This window comes from Candoia aspera, chromosome 2 (assembly GCF_035149785.1).
Source record: "Candoia aspera isolate rCanAsp1 chromosome 2, rCanAsp1.hap2, whole genome shotgun sequence".
NCBI classification, from domain to species: Eukaryota; Metazoa; Chordata; class Lepidosauria; order Squamata; family Boidae; genus Candoia; species Candoia aspera.
The window spans coordinates 195225154-195246029 of record NC_086154.1 but is presented as its reverse complement, the minus strand read 5'-3'; the positions used below and the strand labels follow the sequence as shown (position 1 = coordinate 195246029).

General features: G+C 43.1%; 2 protein-coding genes across 4 annotated transcripts in view; both read right to left on the bottom strand.

The window, feature by feature from the left end:
• ENTREP1 (endosomal transmembrane epsin interactor 1) overlaps window positions 1-9487 on the bottom strand; it is a 37254-nt gene extending 27767 nt beyond the window's left edge. Inside the window, exons 1-2 of the mRNA XM_063295117.1 lie at window positions 8367-9487; window positions 2849-2905 (exon numbers count right to left, since the gene is read on the bottom strand). Coding sequence (XP_063151187.1) covers window positions 2849-2905; window positions 8367-8762 — 453 coding nt within the window. The 5' untranslated portion in view covers window positions 8763-9487. The remainder of the gene's footprint in view (window positions 1-2848; window positions 2906-8366) is intronic.
• A 10575-nt stretch (window positions 9488-20062) lies between these two features.
• TJP2 (tight junction protein 2) overlaps window positions 20063-20876 on the bottom strand; it is a 92479-nt gene continuing 91665 nt past the window's right edge. For all 3 annotated transcript variants that reach the window (XM_063295116.1, XM_063295114.1, XM_063295115.1), the window contains one exon: window positions 20063-20863. In XM_063295116.1, the coding sequence (XP_063151186.1) occupies window positions 20698-20863 (166 nt within the window). In that variant the 3' untranslated portion in view covers window positions 20063-20697. The remainder of the gene's footprint in view (window positions 20864-20876) is intronic.

Genomic DNA, 20876 nt, shown 5'->3' with positions numbered 1-20876 from the left:
GTGGATCTTACCTCTTTTTGCCATGGAATCTAATCACAGTTGTTCTAAATTATTTTTAAAGCAAGGTGCAGTCATTCCAACTATAGATAGATTTAATACAGGGAATGTGAAAATAAATGTTTAAGGACTGGAAACAAAGAAAACCCAGATAAAAAAATGAGAAGCAGTAGATGTAAATGGTGGGGAGTAAACAAGATGTAAGTTCTGTACTTTTATTACTTCCAAGACTCATTTGAGACCACATATATTTTCTCAACTTTTAAAGAAGTTTTTAAAAAATTGTCATTATACATTTTGAATTTTCAAATTCTTTATTACTGCTCATTTTATCCTATATTTATTCATCCTATATTTTTTAAAAGCCTTTATACATATCATGGTTAAAAAAAATATTTTCAAAGCAAAGTATATATTTATATATATATCATACATAAAGGAAGTACTGCATTATGGGAAAGGAAAACCAGCAATCTATATTATAGTAATATAATATTTCTTGTAGGGCTAAAATTATTTTAAAAACCCCTTTTAAATGTTTATTGCTTATGAAAATTACAAAACTGAAAATTACAGCAGTAGAACCTGACAAGTTTCCAATGGAGGAAGCTCTTTTGTATTTAGCACGTCAATAGCAAAATTATTTATTCATTCATAATTGCTTACTGCCTACCTCATTAATGCAAGTTGGTATCTCAGACAGGATTCAAGTAATATATTATTTATTTGGTTTTTTTTAATTGTATGATGCTGTTTAAATTCAGGTAATCCTGCTGAGATATATTCACTTTATGGCACTGCAACAACTAGATTTTACTGCATTACAATCTGGTCTTACTTCTGATAAATATTTCAAGTAACAGCTAGGTTTTATATTTCAAAAAATGGGATAACAAACATAATTTCTTTATTCCAAGTGCCTTTCGGAGAGGACTAGGTATATTCTGAAAACATCATAGTATCTTCTACAGCCTAATTGAATGCCTGCAGCCCACTCCCAAATTCCATTTTAAGATTGTAATTAAATGTGGGTCCCATCGCTTGAATATCAGAGATGATTCTCCTCCCATTCCATCTAGATTTTGCTTTATTTTCTACTTTGCCTTACAAAGAATAGGGAAAATTCTTGCACTCTCTCTTGTTATCCTGACATAGGTATAGCACTGAACAAGTCAAATATTAAAATGTGGAACCCCAGAGGATATTGTAAGAGTATTTTTCCAGATACTTTGATGATTTTGCTACAAAACATCTAACACTGCTATTTCTCTAAAATAAAAATGCACATATTTCTTTTTTGTGAAAAACATTTCTTCATAGTACATACATTCCAAGTAGAACTGTACAAGTATAACAGTAAAGTATACATACAGAATAAAAATACCCTTTCTGGAATAATGACAGAAATTATCTGTACCATCATACCATCAGCCAGAAGAGAGTGGCTTCCTCCAGCAGCCTGGAGTGCTGCTGGAGGAAGACTCGAAGTGAGTCTCACTGGGCACGGGTAAAAATCCGTATTAGGGATTATCTTGGGGCGATATAGGCAGCAAACCATTACTATTTCTCCACCCTTATTACATCCACTGCTCTGTTTAGGGTAACCCGATTCCTATTGGGTAGGGAGGACTCCTTGGAACATCTACCGGGGCCACTCTGAGGATTGTTCAGGCTATCTGATAGATAAAAGTGCTTAGATTCACTCCAGCTTGACTCTGACTGGGCAGAGCAGGCTGAGGTACTAGGGGCATATCCTGGGGGTGTGATCTAGGATGAGTTTGAGCCAATGACTCCTGAGGTTCTCTGGCTGTCAGCTCAGCTGTGCTGTTTGCTGGATCCACGCCCCTCCAGGATTGTAGAAGCGGCCAAAGGGGTGACCTATGCTGTGGTATGGCATGGATTCAACTCTCTGAGTGAGGGGATGATACCTGCTGCCTTGGAAGAGGCAGTGGTGTGCCCCCTCCTCAAAAGGCTGTCCTTGAACCCAATGGTTTTTGACAACTACCGACCAGTCTCCGACCTTCCCTTTTTTAGGAAGGTTTTGAGAAGGTGGTCAGGATCCTGACAGCGCACCTTCTCTGGACCTATGCCGACCGTCTGGAACAAGGTTCCCTTTAAGGTCTGGATGCCCCCCACTCTGCTGTTGTTTAGATGAGCTGCGAAAATCTAGCTCTTCACCCAAGCCTTCAGTGAGGGAGAGGGAGACTCCTCACTTCATCACACTTGCCATCTTTTATCTTTATTTTTAATGTTTTAATGTTTAGTTGATTTTATTGTAATTTGTTTGATTGCTGTGACCCACCCAGAGAGATGGGTGGTATACAAGTTTAGTAAATCATCACCATCATCTTACAATCGCTGCCTCACAGAATCCAAACAAAGAAACTCTTCATAATTATGTGGATGGGATTCTAGATACATTTGTGTAGGTAAGAAATATCAAGGGCTTCATAATTAATAATTAATAAATAATTCACTATTTCACTGTTAAACTCTTACTACAAAGCCATTAATTCAGACTTCAACAAAAAGAACATTTAAAAAGCAGCTGTTGACTTCAAAGCTTAAAAACACAATATACCAACTTAGAAGTTTAAATGTATTGAGACTTCTCCAGAATCAGTTCTTTAAATCTGGGGCAAACTACATGTATGTGGAAATAGCATTATTATCAGTTACACAGAACTATAATGTTTAAATATACTTCCAACAGAAATGAGAAAATGCCTTCAGATACATCTATTTATATAAGGAAAGCAAGATTCCTTTTTAATAGTCATGCAATTACATTTAAAAAAAAGTGATATTCTCTAATATTTCAATCAGAATCATTATATTAACCAACACATACCAAAAGTATCATGGGTCTCTTCCATATTGTTAATCCTATAATTCCTGATAAAATTACCTGCAATCAGAAAGCAAACTGTTATGAAGGACTGAGAGCATATCACTCATCACTTTACATGCTAAAGGATAAAGGGTAAATCAGCAAAACCCCATTCTTCAAGCAGGTAATAAACAAATACTTCTCTTAATGTACAGATAAAATGAAACATAGGCTTTAACACTTTAATATATTAGTAAAAAGATCTATTCTGCTGTGGTATTCAAGTTCTGAAATAGTACAAGAGGACTTCTTGATGCTCTCACTGATCACTTTTGGATACACAGAAGTGTCCAGTTTAAAATTCAGTTTAACTTTTAACAATAACTAAGAACTGATGTTGGATTATTACTTAATTGGATAATAAAATAACCTTTGGAAGGTTAGTAGGGTTTTTCAAATTAACTCTTTTCCTCATATAAAGTTCACTTAAAGAAAACTGAAATGAGACTGGTGAGAAGTAACTAAGCCCACAAGTTTTAAAAGGATTTAAGAACATACTGTACTAAGATAATGTTGTTTAAGATGCAATGTTAAACCTATTATATATTTATATACCATACTTTTTACTTTAGAAGCTTACTAAAGAGGGGAAAAAAGGATTGAAAAAAACCTTAACTGGCAGTTAACTTTAAGAGGAAATTAATATTATCATCTATATCTGCATAGATGTCCTACAGTTATTTGTGAGAAACACACAACCAAGGTATTTTTGCATCTTGAGGTGGAAAAGAGTGGTTGCAGATCCCTCCCTTACTTTACACCCTTCCCAAACAGATAACCCATTATTAACTACCTAAAGGAGTGAACCAATCCGTTGCACATAAGGCATCATATATATTATGGAATCAGCCATGTAATTCCATTCATCCAACATATAAAAAGTAAAGTGCTATAACCAAATGCAGGAGCAAATATTTTGATGAAAAAGGTACAATCTGTGCATATTCAGATAGAGATAAGAAGGGCTCTTGATTAAAACCGTAGAGAACTACTAGCAGGCAAGCACAATATTCAACTACTTTGGCTACAGATGTTCCTTCAACGTGCAGATGCTTCTAGCTGGTTCAGCACAATGCTTTTACAAGGCATACACGTAAAAGTATTGGCTACTTTCAAACACTGCACCAAAGCCAAGTTGCTTATTGAGCTGGTTCACATAACAACTGTACTTTACAGATCCCATTTCTCACATTATACAGGTAGTCCTTGTTTAACGGCCATTTGTTCAGCAACCTTTCAAAGTTTTGAGGGGGCTAAATGAATGGTATTTACTATCAGTCCTCAAAGTTATAGCCATTGCAGCGCTCCTGCAGTCACGTGATCAATATTCAGGTGCTCTTCAGCTCACCCACATTTATGACCGCAGGGTGTGCTTCAGCTCCCCCCACCCATCTATCTTCCCCACATCTCTGCCCTTTTGGCTGCCCTGCCCTCCACCACCCCTGCCTCTGTCCATCGCCCTCTGCTGACCTTCACTATCGTCTTCCAGAGGAAGAAGACAGTGAAGGTCAGCTGGGGGCAGCAGGGGCAGTGGAGTGAAGGGTGGCCAAAAGGACAGAGATGGGGGGAGGTAGGCAGGGGAATTGAAGCAGAGGCAAGCGCAGCAGGGCAGGAGAAGCATGAGATCCTGGCCTAACAATGGCACAATCCAGGCCTAACGACTACAACCAGGGCTACTGAAACTGCTGTTGCTAAGCAGTACAGTCACGTTTTGCCTAATGACCATATCACTTAGCGGATGGGAAATTCCTGTCTCAATTAGGGTTGTTAAGTGAGGACTACCTGTACTAAGTTAAAATTAAACACATACCATGGTTTAGCGCAATGCAGGTGGCCAGTGATCATATGTTATTTTTATTTATCCTTTTACTGGCAGTATTTTTTATGAAGTCTAAGACTAAGGTTATCACATTTAATATCAAGATGTTTTTCAAAAACATGTAAGCTAAGTGCCATCAAATCAGGCCTGATCCCTGACAGCTAAACAGACAAATGCTCATCATCTCAACTAGACTCCATTAACCATTCGTAGCTCCCCCAAGAGATTCCAGTCGTCTTCTTGATTCTGTCCACCTTATTCTTCCCTCTTCTACTTCTTTCAACCTTGCAAAACAGATATTTTTTTCTAGTCCATTATCTGCTTACATTACCGTATTAATTTCTACTGGCTGATCACCATCTCAAGGGAACAGCCAGTCTTTATTTCATCCAGGACTAACTGAATGACTTTTCTTGCAGTTCATGGTACTCTTAGTACCATTTCCATTTTTTTTTTTTGTATCCAACTTTCAAAGCCATATATTCTCACTGTAATAACTATTCTCATCTTTGTTGTCATAGAAATATCTTTCATGCTTAAGTTTCTCATTGTCTTCTTTCTCAGGATTATTATCCTCTTCAGACACCAGTAGTCTGTTCATCTATTTGAGCCTAAGAAAATAAAACTACCTACCACCTTCATTATAAACTCTGAATTCACTAAACATGCTGGTTGTCTTTATTATAGTATCTCATTCCCTTTCCTATTCTAAATCGCTCTCTAAATTCAGTTCTGACTGTTTACGAAGTTCAACCCTTGTAAACAGTTTTCTGGTACGAAGGCCTTCCAGCAGTTTCAATACTATGGGCTACAAAATCCTGGGAGGCCCTGGAGTTACTGCAAGGGATCTATGGTATGAACAGCTTTTCCCCTAAAACGGATGCCAATTGAAAGGCCTTTCGCTACCTGGGTGAGATGGAAAGGAGGGAACTACTAGGCTGGCCTAGAAGGGAAATTAGAAGGAACAGCACCAGCTAATTTGGGCTGGTTCCTCTCTCCTTTCACTTGGCCAGTACTTGTATTTCCCTCTCTCCCAGCATTAGCAATTAGCAATCCTTTTTCACTACTGCCATATTCCCTGCTGACATTCCACAGCCTCAATCCACAGAGTCACTCCAACAGCTTCCACCCAGTGGTGGGACTGAGTGACCAAAGCCATGCTGCAGTTTCAAAGAAACTGAAAAAAATGCCACTGGTTCAGCATATCACTTTATTAAAGCAGCGTTTTTAATGCAACTGTTAAAGCAGCAGCATTTTTCTTCAGATTCATGAGGAAACCTGAAAGAAAACCCCACTGTGCTTATACAAAGCCTGAAGCACATCTCCTGAATCATTTTCAAACTATGCAAAGCCTACTATTTGACCCTATATCCTTCTGCTTGTTATGAAGCCTGTCTCACCATATGGCATTTCTCTTTCCATATATGGGTTTATTCTTCTTAAAATTTTAAGCAAAATTTAAAATTTGGTTGGGTAATTTGCATATTCTTTTGCATTTTGCTTTTTTTAACTAGAAAATGGGTCTATATCTGGAAGTGCCTACATTTATCATGAAACTACTGTGAACAGAGTAATACAAATAATGGAAAATTTTAATAGTTTAATTTTTATATTACTTTCAAAAGTCAAACTTTCAATGGACAGGTGCTGATATAAATACGGCACTACAATTACGCGCCGTAGTGATTAGTCAAGAAAAGATGTTTGAAGTAAAAAAAATGCCATTTTCCACACATACAAAGATTACATTGTGTGGCCATTCACAAGCAGCTATCAAGACAGTTTAAAGGATGTGAACAATAACGGTTAATCCATTTAGGATGACAGATCTCAGCTGGTAGATAGCATCAACCAAGGAGACGTAACAGTATTTACAAAGGCTCTGACTTGCCAGTACAGATGCAGCAGAACACTGCTACACCGGAGTGATAACATCAAATATATATCCAAAGCAAGGATGATGTGAGAAAATAAAGAGTTTAGAAAGCAAATTACAAGATTCCAATTGTACTCATTTATGTCTATAGGAACAGATTCCTGCATTTACTACAACTCCATAAAAATATATAAAGTTGTTGCTTGTTAATGTCCACTAAACTAAAACTTGAAATTATGCTTTGCAATATTGTCCAAGTTATAATATATTTAGAAAGATGAGTTCTGGCCTATGATCATATCAATACTGCTTAATCACTGTGTACTTTCAAGATGTTTTTAATAACACAGATCATTTTTACTGTCCACAAATATTAAATAATTTACTGACTCCAAGTTCTATGAGATACACTCATCTTTAAATTAAAATCAGGAGGACTTGATTTCTCCAATGTCTGTGGTATAAGCCTGCAACACATTTAAGGTTGGAAGTCTTCTCACAAGAAAAATCTGTAATTTATCACTAATTCTATCAGGGAAAAGGACATCTTCCAACTGCCTAGGAATCCCACAATTAACTGGCACAAAGCTACAAATTTTAATATTATACCGATATAGATACATAACTTTAAAAACTTAGGAGATATACAATAGTTACTTTTATACATATATAAAGTGCTTTAAATGCTTTGCTTCCTCTGTCAGTGATTGGGACACTATCTTCAACTCAGAAAAACTGTAACCTTCTAAGAAAGGAAGACTTAGATGCAGCACTGAGGCAGAAGATTAATCTATGGATAGAAGCAAAATCCATACCAAGTGAGACTTGCTTTTAGAATGCATTTAGCTGACTTTGCAAATACATATAAAGAGGAAGCCTTTTATTAAATAAGATAGCACCCTACCACAAGGGGAGGCTTAAAGAATGAAAGTAGATACAACACATCCTATATTAAACAACTAGAAAAAAAATCAGGTTCAATAACATACCTTAACAGCAATTTCACAATCAAGATGAACAATAAACCACAATTATTATCTGGTGCCTTGTTCACCACTATAGTTGGCTCTACCCTTTCACATCAACCATGCTTTCCAAAGTGAAGAGGGGCCTCCAGCAGGAAACAAAGCCTAAGCTCTAAATGCTTTTATTATTTGCATTATCAATATAAAACATTCAGAGGCAAGGAGAGGAAGTATTCCATTCCAATTCTTATATTTTTCAAATATGATACCTCCAAAATTATTTTAAAATCACCTGCCTCTCAAAGTTACTTTATTCATACACTAAATAAACTAATGGGAGTTTCCCAAAGGATATAATGCCATAAAATAAATGCCACAGATTAAAATCAATCTTAATTAGGGCTACAAGAATCCAAAACACAACTGGATGCAAGCAAAAAGTTTCTGAAAACTGCCATCTAGCAGTCGCGCAAATTTTTGTAGCCCATATATGGCAGTCCTAACCTCAATCCACTGGCTAAGACATTCCAGCTTTCCGTCCCCAGATCCAATTTTTAGTCAATCCGTTTAAATCAAGATCTCCTTTTCTCGAATCTTCCCTGGAAAACTGGGGCGCCCGTTCTGTACCGTCCATCCTTGCAGGATTGTTGTGAGCATTAATACAGATGGGACGCTGCCAAGCCCTAACGTCTGTTTTAAAAGAGGAGGCGAAAGGAGGACGGAAACTAAGAGGATCCAGCAGGTGTCCCAAGATAGCTGCCACACTAAAAAACAACCACAGATAAAAGAAACGGCCTGGCCCAGCCTGGGGCCACTTACCGAGGAGCCAGCCCAGAAAGGACAGGAATTCTTCACCCGCGGGGAGTTGCTGAGGGAGAGCGCCCCAACGCTTAGGGCCACCATGCAGCACCCCAAAATCAACTGCAGCAGCCCTAGGGACAGCAGAGGTCTGGCCGGCAGCAGGCCCTGGCCGGCAGTGGAGGAAGCCCCGCTGCGACGGGAAGCCGCGGGGGTTAGCGCGGCTGGGCGAGGCCGGTGTTGCCGCAACCCGGAGTGGGACCAGCGGGGCCGGCGAGGAGGTGGCAAGGGTGGCGGAGGCGGGTTTGGGGCGACGGCAGCAACAGCTCCCGCTGAGCAAGATCTGGCCACCTCGGAGACCGCCGAGAGCCGGGCCATGGGACAGCAGGAGCCCGGCAGCACCACAGGCAGAGACATGGGGGTGGGGGGGCAAGCGAGGCAACTCCGAGCGCCCCCCCGGCGCGGGGATGAAGCCCCTTGTGGCCTCCTCCGGCTGAGGCTGCTGGCCAAGCCCCGGTCCCGTCCACAAGCTGCGGCGCCGCCCCAGAGCCTCCCTGCCTGCCGGCCGCTGATTCCCTCCTTCGCTCACGCGCGCGGAAGGCAGGCAATCCTGGGCGCCCGCCTTTTGGCTCGCGCTCCCTAGGCCTCTCCTGGCATTTCTAGGTGCCGGGCCACTGCCTTGCTTGGATCCCTTAGACCTCACGCTGCTGGTCCCCACGGCCTTTCTCGTGCAGGAGAAGGAAACAAGCTGCCCGGCTCCCCGACCCACTCAACCCGAGCCTCCCATTCCGCTCAGTCGCCACATCCTCCGATCCGCCGAAGCCTTAGAACAGCCAGCCTATTCGCCGGGGGAGACCGCTTCCCCCAGGCCTGCCGCTGCTCTAAATCCGTTCCTCTGGCAAATTTAACCGCTTCCCAGAAACCCTCCTCCCTCAACTATTCCCAACTCGCTGCCAAACTTTTGAACTGATCCCCCGGCTGGTTAACTCCTCCCGCGCAAGGCTGCGCCGTGCTCATCCCACCTACTGAAATTCACGACCCACAAACTTCTCCCGGACTCCACCGAAAGTCAAACCTCCGGATCGTCCACTTCCGCCCTTGATAACGATTCCTCGTCTGTTGCAGCGAAGAACCCAAATGCCTGCCCTGCTTCCTTAGCCACACGAGGCCAACGCTTGTCAAATGATCCCTGCCGTAAAACCCGGAGGAGCCTGAGCTCCTTACTACTCCCTACTTAATTGAAAGCCAGGCAGCCCCAACTCTCCGTCCTTTCCCTCTCCTCCCCGCATTTACAGATTTTGTATCAATTGACGTTCCTGCCAAAACTGATCTTAAGAAAACCAGACTTATTTTCGCCCACAGCCACTCTTGCCAGATTCAACTTTTGTAAACATGCGTTTGCAGGAAAGAAAATCCTTAACCAATCACGATGAACTCTCTCCGCTGTGGTTCCGGATGAACCTGTTGTAACAAGTGCGTGACCTTCGCTCCTCTTAAGTTGTGTGTGTTTGAAGATTTGCGCTTTCTCTGCTATACGCCTGCCTTCTCACCCACTCCTCCTGTTACCAATGTGTCACTCTAAAACTTTAAAATGTCTGCCGCAGTCTGGGGAAGTATTCCTTTTCAGGTTCCAGGAGTGGTGGACCGGCCAGTTGTTTTCTATATATTTTCTAAGAACTGAGTGGTTCTCAGGCTTTCATTCAAATCCTGCCACTCAGTCTATCAAAGAATCTGGGTCCCACCATGCCAAACAAAACCAAGCATTTTTCTGGGGACAGGACCTTTATTTTTAATAATTTATTTCATTAGAATGAAACAAATTTTAAAAACTGAATTCCCACTTCAACCTACCATATCTTATTAAACTTCACCAAACCCTTCAAAATATCTTGAATTAGCCTTATACATGGTAGCTGCTGCAAGGATACTACAGTATATAGTTTTTATTGCACAGGTCATCTGATCCCTTCAACAAGTTGTGGGAGTGTGCATTGATGACCAGAATAACTTTATACCTTAAAAATAAATCTGACATAGATTTCAACTCAAAATGGAAACTAGTCTTAAGAGTATACTGTAATATATGGCTTGGTACCACACTCAAAATTTAGCTTCATCTATTCATTGAATTTATATTTCAATTTTTCAAAATATATCAGAATAGTTTTTTAGGAATATGGATTGAAGTTATTATATGCTTTTTTGCTGATTTATGTTGTTTTATATTAACAGTGACTATTGATATTCATTTTTAGGTTAACAATGATTCTTAGTTCTTTAATGTAATATACACAATATACTTAACTATTTACAACTAATTTATGGTATATTAGAAAGTTATAACCTCCATGACATGTTTACATTTCTTGTTTATTCATGCTCTTTTTTGTACTTGTTTATATATTTTCTTAAAGCATTGACTAAAACAAATGGATAAATGAATAAATGGAAATCCCACTGCTACAAGTTAGACTGAAAGTTTTTTTTAATGTCTTGAAAGGAGGCAATGGCAAAATGCTCAGTGTATCACTGCAGGATTCAGGAACATTTATTTTAAGGATCAGGATGCATAGTGTATCCTTCCATTTGTATATTGTTCTTAGGTATGACAGCTGTTACTGCACATGACCTAAAACTCAATATTCTCAAAATACTATCTTTCCTACAATTTCTTCTGAGAATCACAGTGAGGTGTTTGTATGGGGGAAAGCGTTTTTACCCCTCTGGTTACACGTGTGTCCTGTAGGCCATTGAAGTACCACAGCAAATCCTGTGATTCAAGGAAACAGCTAAAAAAATCCCAACCACCTCAGATTAAGAAATTTACCATGATTTTACTATAGCTAGCAAAAAGTATTGTTGCTATATAAGATTGTTACTAGGAAAATATGATCTAAATAATCTGTACAATTAAACAGAATTTGCTATCACAAATGAAGCTCAAGCTAGCATTATGCTTTTACTTATACAGATGACCTAAGATTTATAGTTTGGGAACACCTTTATCTTCCCTTTCACTTACCGGCTAATCACAATCCAGTACAAAATTCAGTGGATCCTATGTTGTGTGGCTTTCTCACCAGGAGCTAGCAGCAGTCAAAAGACCTGACAAAATGTTCTACAATGTATGATTCAAATACATTTTATCACAAAGAGGTTGTTTTATCTGTAACATGATCCCTGGCTTCAAATTATTAACAGTTTGGTTACAGTGAATTAAAGGGGGGGAAGGCTACCAAATAATTAAAGTACCCACATATTTTAATTCAGACCTTGTAGCAAAGGGGAGGAAAATACCCCAAGAGGCTCAGATATGAAGGTTAAATCAAATCTAAGCCTGTAAAACTAGATTGTGAGCAAAGACCAGCAAGGGCCAAGAAACCTGAGCAACCCATCAGGACAGGAAGTCTTCCCTCTCTCTCAGGTGAGCTTTTGAAAAGAAGAGGGAACAAGTTCCATTCAGTCTTTTCTGTTTGGCCTTCCATCCTGAAAGGAGGGCATCTCTTCTTAGACTGACTCCCACCAAGTCACTAATAATGTCCTGGCATGAAGAAAGCTACAAGCAGGGAAAAAATAAGCACGACAAGCTATTGCACTCTAGGCAGCACCATCAAATAAGATAAACTTGATATATGCTCATATTTATGTTTCAAATTATGTCACCGCCCATCTCACTCAAAGAGCGTCTCTGTGTGGTTTACAATAAAAGTAAGACAAATACATGTTAAAATACAATAAAAACATTATTCTTAAACAATAATATAAATATAAAATCCAAGATGGAGATATTAAAAAGTTCTTAATTAAATTCATGTAATTCATGGTGGTGTCTTCAAGGCACTAACCACCCCAGTATTGATTAGCCCTCCTCCCGCCCCAAGCGAGATGGCAGAGCCAGGTTTTCACCCCCTTTCAGAAGGTCAGGAGAATGGGGGCCTGCCTCACCTCTGGGGGAAGAGTGTTCAAAAGGGCGGGTGCCACAGCAGAGAAGGCTCTCTTCCTAGGCCCTGCCAATTGACAGTCTCTCATGGATGGGGCCTTTAACATGTCTGACCCGGTGGGATGGGTTGATGTAATGGGGGTGAGATGGTCCCTCAGGTAACCTGTACCCATGCCATGTAGGGCTTTAAAGGTGATGATCAACACCTTGAATTGGACCTAGAAGCAAACTGGCACCCAATGCAGCTCCTACAGCAAGGGTGGTACATGTGCCATCCTTGGGACACCCAAGGCTGTTCGCGTGGCCACATTTTGAACCAACTGTAGCTTCCAGATACTCTTCAAGGGTAGCCCCATTAGAAGGCATTGCAACAGTCTATATGGGAAATGATCAAGGCATGAGTGACTGGAGGGCTTCCTAATCCAGGAAAGGGTGTAACTGGCGCACCACAAAGGCCCTCCTTCAAGCAGGAGTTGTGAGTCCAGGAGAACCCCCAGGTTCCGCACTGGATCTGTCTGGGGCAATGCAACCCCATCCAGAGCCAAACATTCCTGGATGTCAGGGAGCCCTCAACCCACAGCCACCATGTCTTACCAGGGTTCAGCTGAAGCCTGTTATTCCCCATCCAGACTGCTACAGCCTCCAGGCCCCAAGAGAGGGTGGTCACAGTATCACTTAAATCACTCAGGATGGAGATGTATAATTGGGTATCATCTGCATATTGATGATACCTCATCCCATGGTGATGGATGATCTCACCCAGTGGTTTCATGTAAATGTTAAAAAGGAGTGGGAAGAGTACTGAGCCCTGCAGCACCCCACAAAGGAGGGGCCGCAGGCTGGATCTCTCGCTCCCTATAAACACTGATTGGGACCGGTCCTGGAAAGTGAACCAGCACAAAACTGTGCCATCTACCCCCAACTCCCTAAGCCAACCCAAAAGAATACTTGATGGTATCAAAAGCCCTTGAGAGGTGAAGAAGAGCAAGGATGGATGCACTGCCCCCATCCCACTCCCACGAGAGATCATCCATAAGTGCAACCCATGTCATTTCCATCCCATATCCAGGCCTGAAACCGGACTGAAAAGGGTTCAGATAATCCATTTCATCCAGGATCCTCTGGAGCTGCAATGCCACCACTTTCTCAACTACCTCCCTAAAACGGGGAGTACAGAGACTGGACAAAAATTGTCCAGTACTGTGGGATCTAGTGATGGTTTCAGGAGGTGCACCAGTACCTCTTGAAAGGCAGCCGGGAACACTCCCTCCCTCAAGGCTGAATTCACCATCGCCTGGACCCACCCACACATTACCTCCCGACCTGCCTTCACCAGCCAGGCGGGGCATGGATCTAGTTGACAAGTGGTGGCAAGTCAGGAGGACCCTGTTGTCATGTTCACTGTTTCAATGTGCAATGTACATCGTATCCTTTCACATGCCATGATGCTGACACGTGTTTATGGTGGGAGGGAGCTGGTGTCTAACCTTGTGCCAAGCTCTGTATCTGTGGAATGTGTTTGGGTTATGTGGTCTACCCAAGGACTTTTCCCGCGGACCGTTAGGAGCACCTGGGATTGTGAGCCTGGGAAGATTCTACAGGGGGAGGGATCTTGTTTGTACTGAGGGGTTTTTAGTTTGCATTTGGCGCGCGTTTTCCATTCTCAGCTTTCTTTGTGATCCTGCATACTATTCTCTAATAAATCAGATATCTGTATGAACCTGTTCATGAGTCTGATGGTGTTTTAGGATAGGCAATCATTACATAAAGCTGAGAATCCCCAAAGTTTTACCGTTAGCTCCTGCCAAGATTAGTTTCTTGTGAGGGAAAACAGTTAATGATGGCCAAAGCAAAATCCAAGACCGGGAGACTCGAGGAGCCAACTAGCTTGATGCCCGAGTCAACGGTCAGGAGCGAAGAACGGAACCTCACCCCAGAGCCTTCAGTTTCATGGCAGCATTTGAGTTCCAGCTAAGAGGGAGAGGGATTCGAAGAGGGGAGAGCACCAAAGCAACTGGCACCCCGCAAATCGGCCGCAGAGTTAATCTCCTGGGATGAAATGGGAGAACCCCAGCCAGGGACGTCTCAGGCATCCTGGAAGGAGGTATCTCAAACCCCTGAAAGGCTAAGAGTGGTAGAGGCCAAATTAGAATCGATGGAGTTCATGCTAAAAGCCCTGTCTTTGTCACGGGCGGGCAGTCGAGGCGTGAAGGAGATTACAGCTCCGCGCAATCATCCGCCAACCCCTCACCCGGACCACCAGTGGAGCGGGGCCGGAGACGAAGCCGGGATGCATCTCCACCCTGTAGAGACCGTCCATCAGTGTCCCCACCCCGAGACAGGAGAGCTACTGCAACCTGGGGTCCAACCACTCAAACAGCCGCTAATTCAGCTCCAACAGGAGTGGGGGTGAAAGACTTTTCTGTCAAGTTTGACAGGGATCCAACTAAGTTGTCTTTCTTCTTCACTAATGCAAAAAATTATATGAAACAGTTTGGATCCTATTTCCCTTCCGAAGAGGCTAAAATAGCTGCCATTGCCACCAAGCTGAAGGGACGAGCGGCTGATTGGTATGTTCAGTTAAGCGAGGCTAGTTCCCCTGAGCTTGAGGATTTCAAGGAATTTATATGGGCATTAAAGCTGCACTTTGAAGATCCGCTAGCCAAAGCAAGAGCTAAAAGGGCACTGAAGGATCTTAGCCAGGGCCAACTGTCTGTAGCTGATTATGCCCTGGAGTTTAAGGCTTTAGCGGGGAAAATTACCACCTGGTCCCAGTCTACCTTAATAGAACGATTTAAAGAGGGACTCAATAGGGATGTCCTGCGGTGGGCGTTGTGCAGAGATGACCCAGAGGCATTGTACGAATGGATCTGTCTAGCTGGCAAGGCTGAGCATGCCCAGCATACCTACATGCAAACCAAACAACCTGAAAAGCCTCCAGCTACCATGAGGGGACACCGAAGTGGCGCAACTGCTGCCCGGCCAGGCTACAGAGCCTGGGAAGAGGGGAAAGATAAGCGCTATGCGAGGGGTCAGTGTCTCCGCTGCGGAAGGGAAGGACACTGAGCAGCTGATTGCCCAAAAGTCAAGGCTGGAGACCGAGCGGGCAAACTGCTGGCCAAATCGCCGCCTTCATCGCGGAGGATGACGGCAACCAAGGGGGTGGCCGATGCTGAAGAAGTACCCTACTTCTCGGGAGAGGTTGAAGATGACTCCAAGGAACTGGTGGGAAACGCCAGCCACCTGCCTTGAAAAGCGCCTGCGGGCAGGTGGAGGAGGATGGGCACGAAGATGCTATGGTGAGTGCTGACTGTCCGACTCTAGCAGTAAAAGTAAAATTGGGCTCCCGCACTAAGACTACAGAAGTCTGGGCTTTAGTGGACGCTGGGTGTTCCAGGTGTCTGATTCACCCTGATCTGGTTGCTGCTCTGGACCTGCCTAGCTTTCCCCTCCAGCAGCCTTTGATCTTCACACAGTTGGGTGGTTCAACGGCGGGGGGGGGGGGCGGCAACCCATTTCACTGGAACTGTCACGATGCAAATGGGCAGCCACCGTGAATCTTTAAAATATGTAGTGGCCCCTGTTGGCAATCCCTTGGTAATTCTAGGGATTCCCTGGTTGACCTATCAAAACCCATTTATAAACTGGGAACACAGAACTCTGACTTTTAAGGATGGTTTTACCAAGCCCCTACAGTGGACAGAGGTTCACGTGCGGGGGTTGGAAGGGCTGCAATTGCCATGCCGCGCCCTAGCTTGACACATGTAGAAGGCTTGCCAGATCGATACCAAGGCTTTGCAGACATCTTTGGGGAAATGGAAGCGGATCAGCTACCACCACCACCACCCCATCGAAAAACTGTGCAATAGAGTTGGTTCCCAACGCCCAATTGCCCAAGCCGAAAATTTATCCAATGACTCAGAAAGAGCTTGAGGCATTGCGCTAAATGCCCTTTTGAGGTTTGGACCCGTCACAGGAATTTGGAAGCCCTCCGCACCCCCCAGCGCCTTAGTCCTAAACAAATTCGCTGGGCTCAATTTTTCAGTTGCTTTGACTTCCAGTTAAAATTTATTCCGGGAAAGAAAAACTTTCTAGCCGATGCTTTGTCACGTTTGCCTCAGGACTCTGACCACGTGGCAGATATAGTTGGGACTGTTCTCACTGAACCACAACTTGGTTGCTGTCACCTGGAGCCAGACCCGTGCGCAGGCAACCCCACCCCAAGCTCCGTCTGCGAAGCGGAAAATGCAAGTTCCTTGTCAGTTACAAAAGGACTTTCTCCAGGCACTGAAATCTGACACTTGGTTGCTAGCTAATAGAGACAATGTTTCCGTTGAAAGTGCTCTGGCGTGGATGGAACACTGCCTTTATGTGCCTGAAGCTTTGAGGGCTGATATCTTGCAGCGTTCCCATGATGACAAACTTGCTGGACACTTTGGTTTTGTCAAAACCTTGCATTTGGTTCGCTGTCAATGTTGGTGGCCAACTCTAAGGTGTGATGTAAAAGACTATGTTGCTTCCTGTCCTGTTTGTGCCATGTCAAAGCGGAAAGGGGGTAAGCCACAGGGGCTCCTGCAGCCAGTAGCCAGCCCATCCCGTCCCTGGGAGGAGATTTCTATGGACTTTATTGTGGACCTGCCTCCCAGTCAGAAAAAAACTGTCATCTGGGTTGTAAAGGATTTTTTCTCCAAACAAGCCCATTGCATTCCATGTGCATCCATCCTGTCGGCCCCACAATTGGCCCGCCTCTTTCTCATCCATATCTACCGTCTCCACGGTAGCCCCTCCCGTTTGGTCAGTGACCGCAGGACACAGTTCACTTCCCAGTTTTGGAAATCATTTTTAAGATTGGCACCAAACAGGTGTTGTCCACATTGTCGCATCCTGAGACTGACGGATCTACGGAGGTTTTGAACTCTACCCTTGAACAATTCCTAAGGGCATACATAATTTACCATCAAGACAACTGGGTTGACTTGTTGCCCTTTGCTGAGGTAGCTTACAACAATGCTGTTGATCAGAGCACTGGGCATACCCCTTTTCGTGTGGTTTCTGGTCATGACTTTGTTCCCATCCCTGAGCTGCCACAAACCCCTCCCCAGTCCTGTTCTGCCTCTGACTGGGCTGTTCAGCTGGCTGATTCCTGGCCGGTGATTCAGCAGGCTTTGGCTGATGCCCAGTCTGCTTACAAATTCCAAGCTGATAAACGCCGTTCTCTGCAACACGATTTCAAAATTGGGGATCAGGTTTATCTCTCTACCAAATTCATAAAGTCCCCACAGCCATCAAAAAAGCTTGCTCCCAAATTCATTGGTCCTTTCCCTGTTGTGGGCATTGTCAATCCAGTTACTGTGAAGTTGGATTTGCCTCACAATTTAAAACATTTGCACCCTGTTTTCCATTGCAGCCTGCTCAAGCCTGTCCACCAATCTTCCCAATGGCATCCCCAACCTCCTCCTCCTGTTCCGATCATGATTGACGGGCAACAACACTTTGAAGTCAAGGAGGTCGTTGATTCTTGCAAGCTTCGAGGCTCCCTCCAGTACCTGATTCACTGGAAACACTTTCCTCATCCTGAATGGGTGCCCGCTTGCCATGTTAATTCTCCTGATTTAGTTAACCGTTTCCACTTAGCTTACCCTTTGAAGCCTGCCACTTAGACTTTTCTTTCTTTTGGGGGGGGGTGGTATGTCATGTTCACTGTTTCAATGTGCAATGTACACTGTAACCTTTCACATGCCATGATGCTGATGCGCGTTTATGGTGGGAGGGAGCTGGTGTCTAACCTTGTGCCAAGCTCTGTATCTGTGGAATGTGCTTGGGTTATGTGGTCTACTCAAGGACTTTTCCCGTGGACCGTTAGGAGCACCTGGGATTGTGAGCCTGGGAAGATTCTACAGGGGGAGGGATCTTGTTTGTACCGAGGGGTTTTTAGTTTGCATTTGGCGCGCTTTTTCCATTCTCAGCTTTCTTTGTGATCCTGCATACTATTCTCTAATAAATCAGATATCTGTATGAACCTGTTCATGAGTCTGATGGTGTTTTAGGATAGGCAATTATTACACCTGACCACTTCCTCAAGCCTAACAGGATCAAGCTGTTCCCAGATAACTGGGTAAGCACGTTCCCCAGGCATTTCCACATGCCATGCCACATGCTTGGAATCCAACTTGGAATGGATCTGAGATATTTTATCCTCCAGATGCCAGGAAATCTCCTCTGTGTGGGCCTGCAAGTGAGTCACTGGGCCCACCTTTCCCAAAAGGGATCAAGTAATCTTGACAGGGCCGCTGGGTGGCACTCTATGAATGCAACAAGAGCGGAGAAGTATCGATGTTTTGCTGCTCTTACCACCACAAGGTAGGCCTTAATAGCGGCTCTAACTTGTGTTCAGTCAGGTTCGGTCCTTGTCTTCCTCCAGTGGTGCTCTAGATGTCTCTTAATCCTCTTCAGAACCCTCAGCTCCTCCGTAAACCATGGGGAGTGTTGGTAAACCACGTGTCATGTTCATCGTTCCAATGGTCTGGATACATTGTAACGTTTCGCATGTCAATTTCCTGATCCATGTCTCTCATTTGCTGGGTGAGGAATTTCAGCCGTGCCGGGCTGTACTCTCCTTCATGTTGCTGAGGAATGTGTGTTTGGGTTATGGCATGTGTTCAAGGTTACTTTCCCAGGCCGATGTGTAACGGTTACCAACACCTGGGAGGGGGTGGTTGCTATGGTGGGGCGAGGGGCGGGATCGGGTTTGAAGCGAGGGTTTTTAGTTTGTATTTGGCGCGCTTTTGGTCATTCTCAGCTTTCTTTGTATTTGCACACTATTCTTTCAATAAATCAGTTTTCATTAAGAACCTGCTTGTAAGGCTGAGTATGTCAGAATAGGCAACCATTACACCACGGGTGTGATCTTGTCCAAGGCCCAGGCCGCCTCCCTATTCCAGGTGGCAGCTGGGACCTCCACTGGACCATGCAGCAGATCCTCAGGTATAGCCCCCAGCTCCCTTTGTAACCCCGTTGGGTCTATCAGTCGCCAGGGGCGGATCAATCGAATAGGTCCTGCCTCCCTGCGGAGGGGGGCAGCATAGGCGAATCTCAAGGCCACCAGGGTGTGATCTGACCATGACAGAGGGGACAGATTTAACTCTCCCTTCAGATCACATTGCCACTGCTCTGACAATAAAACCAAGTCTGGTGTAAAGCCACTGTCCCAAGTCGGGTCCCAAATAATCTGGGACAGGCTCATGGCCATGGTGGCCATAAACTCCCAAGCCGCCTCTGAGGCACGCTTTATATTATCCATATTATTCATCCATTGCACCAAGATTAAAAATGTTCCACCAATGAGTTTTAAAATTTTAAATATGTATCTATATATCTGTGAGTTTTAAATACATATCTATTTATATGTGCAAAAGAAGAGAAGATCTCTAAAAGGAGATACAGGAAATATTCACACTGCTAACCAAATGCAGAGTTGGCTCCATAGTTCAAAAAACGTTACATTCAGAATTAGGGAATTCACATACAGGCCTGAAAAGGGAACCACTGGGTGTGTGTACCACAGGAATGTCTATTGCAATGGTCCAGCCTCTTGTATTTCCATTGTGTGGGGTAAGTGTGCTCAAGTAGACCTATTTTCCGCAATATTCTGTATCTCCTTTGAATAAATAATAGTCCTGCAAAGTATTGCACAGTATACCACAATCTAAAAAGAAATTAATTAATTACTTGGCATAATTTTAAAAAGTTAAGTTATAAAGACAAAGTGGAATCATAATTATCTGTAGAATATAATCTTTTTTATTTCATGACTGATGTAAAGTTTTAAAATCCAAAGACTCATTTGTTTTCTACATAATTTCCTTAAACTTGGCACTCCCTGCCTTATGGCAGTCAGTCTACAAAACAGTTTCATATATACAGTAATTGCTTATGAAAATTGTGTACAGATCTATTTAAAGTAGAAAAATAACATCCAAGGGGAATGGGAGTTAAGAAACATATAAAAGTTAAAAGCAGTAGAAATTTCATGGCTTTGCACACTTATCAGATGTTAAGAGAACAACTGAAGACACTTTTATTTGAAAGGCACTTATTTTTCTTGCATTAAAGCATTGTAGTTTTCATCAAGCTTCCATTAGGCCCAACAGTTAAAAGAATATTTAAAAGGCAATTTTAATGAGGAAAAGAAATGCAAGTTAAAAATTTAGATTAATACCAACTTTAAAAGAATGTTTTTTGGTCCTTTTGTAAAATAGGCAACCATGATTCATACTTAAATGAAGTGACACTGTGCCGTTCCAGTGAGCAGATACCTCTCAAGTTCATTGATAACCCCAAATATACATATACTTGTTAAAAAGAATCAAAGGTTTTTGCTGTGCAAGTGTCTCAGAACAATTGCTAATAATTCTATAATTCTGTATCTCTGTATCGAGATGGCTGTCCATAGTATCCACGCTTAGATTGATCAGATAGCTGTCTCCGATAATCTTCCTCCTCTGCATCACTGCTGTAAATTCCTTGATTATCTAGGTAAGAACCACTAGGCGGCTTCTGAGGCTCCGGAGGTCTGGAACTAAAATCAAAAT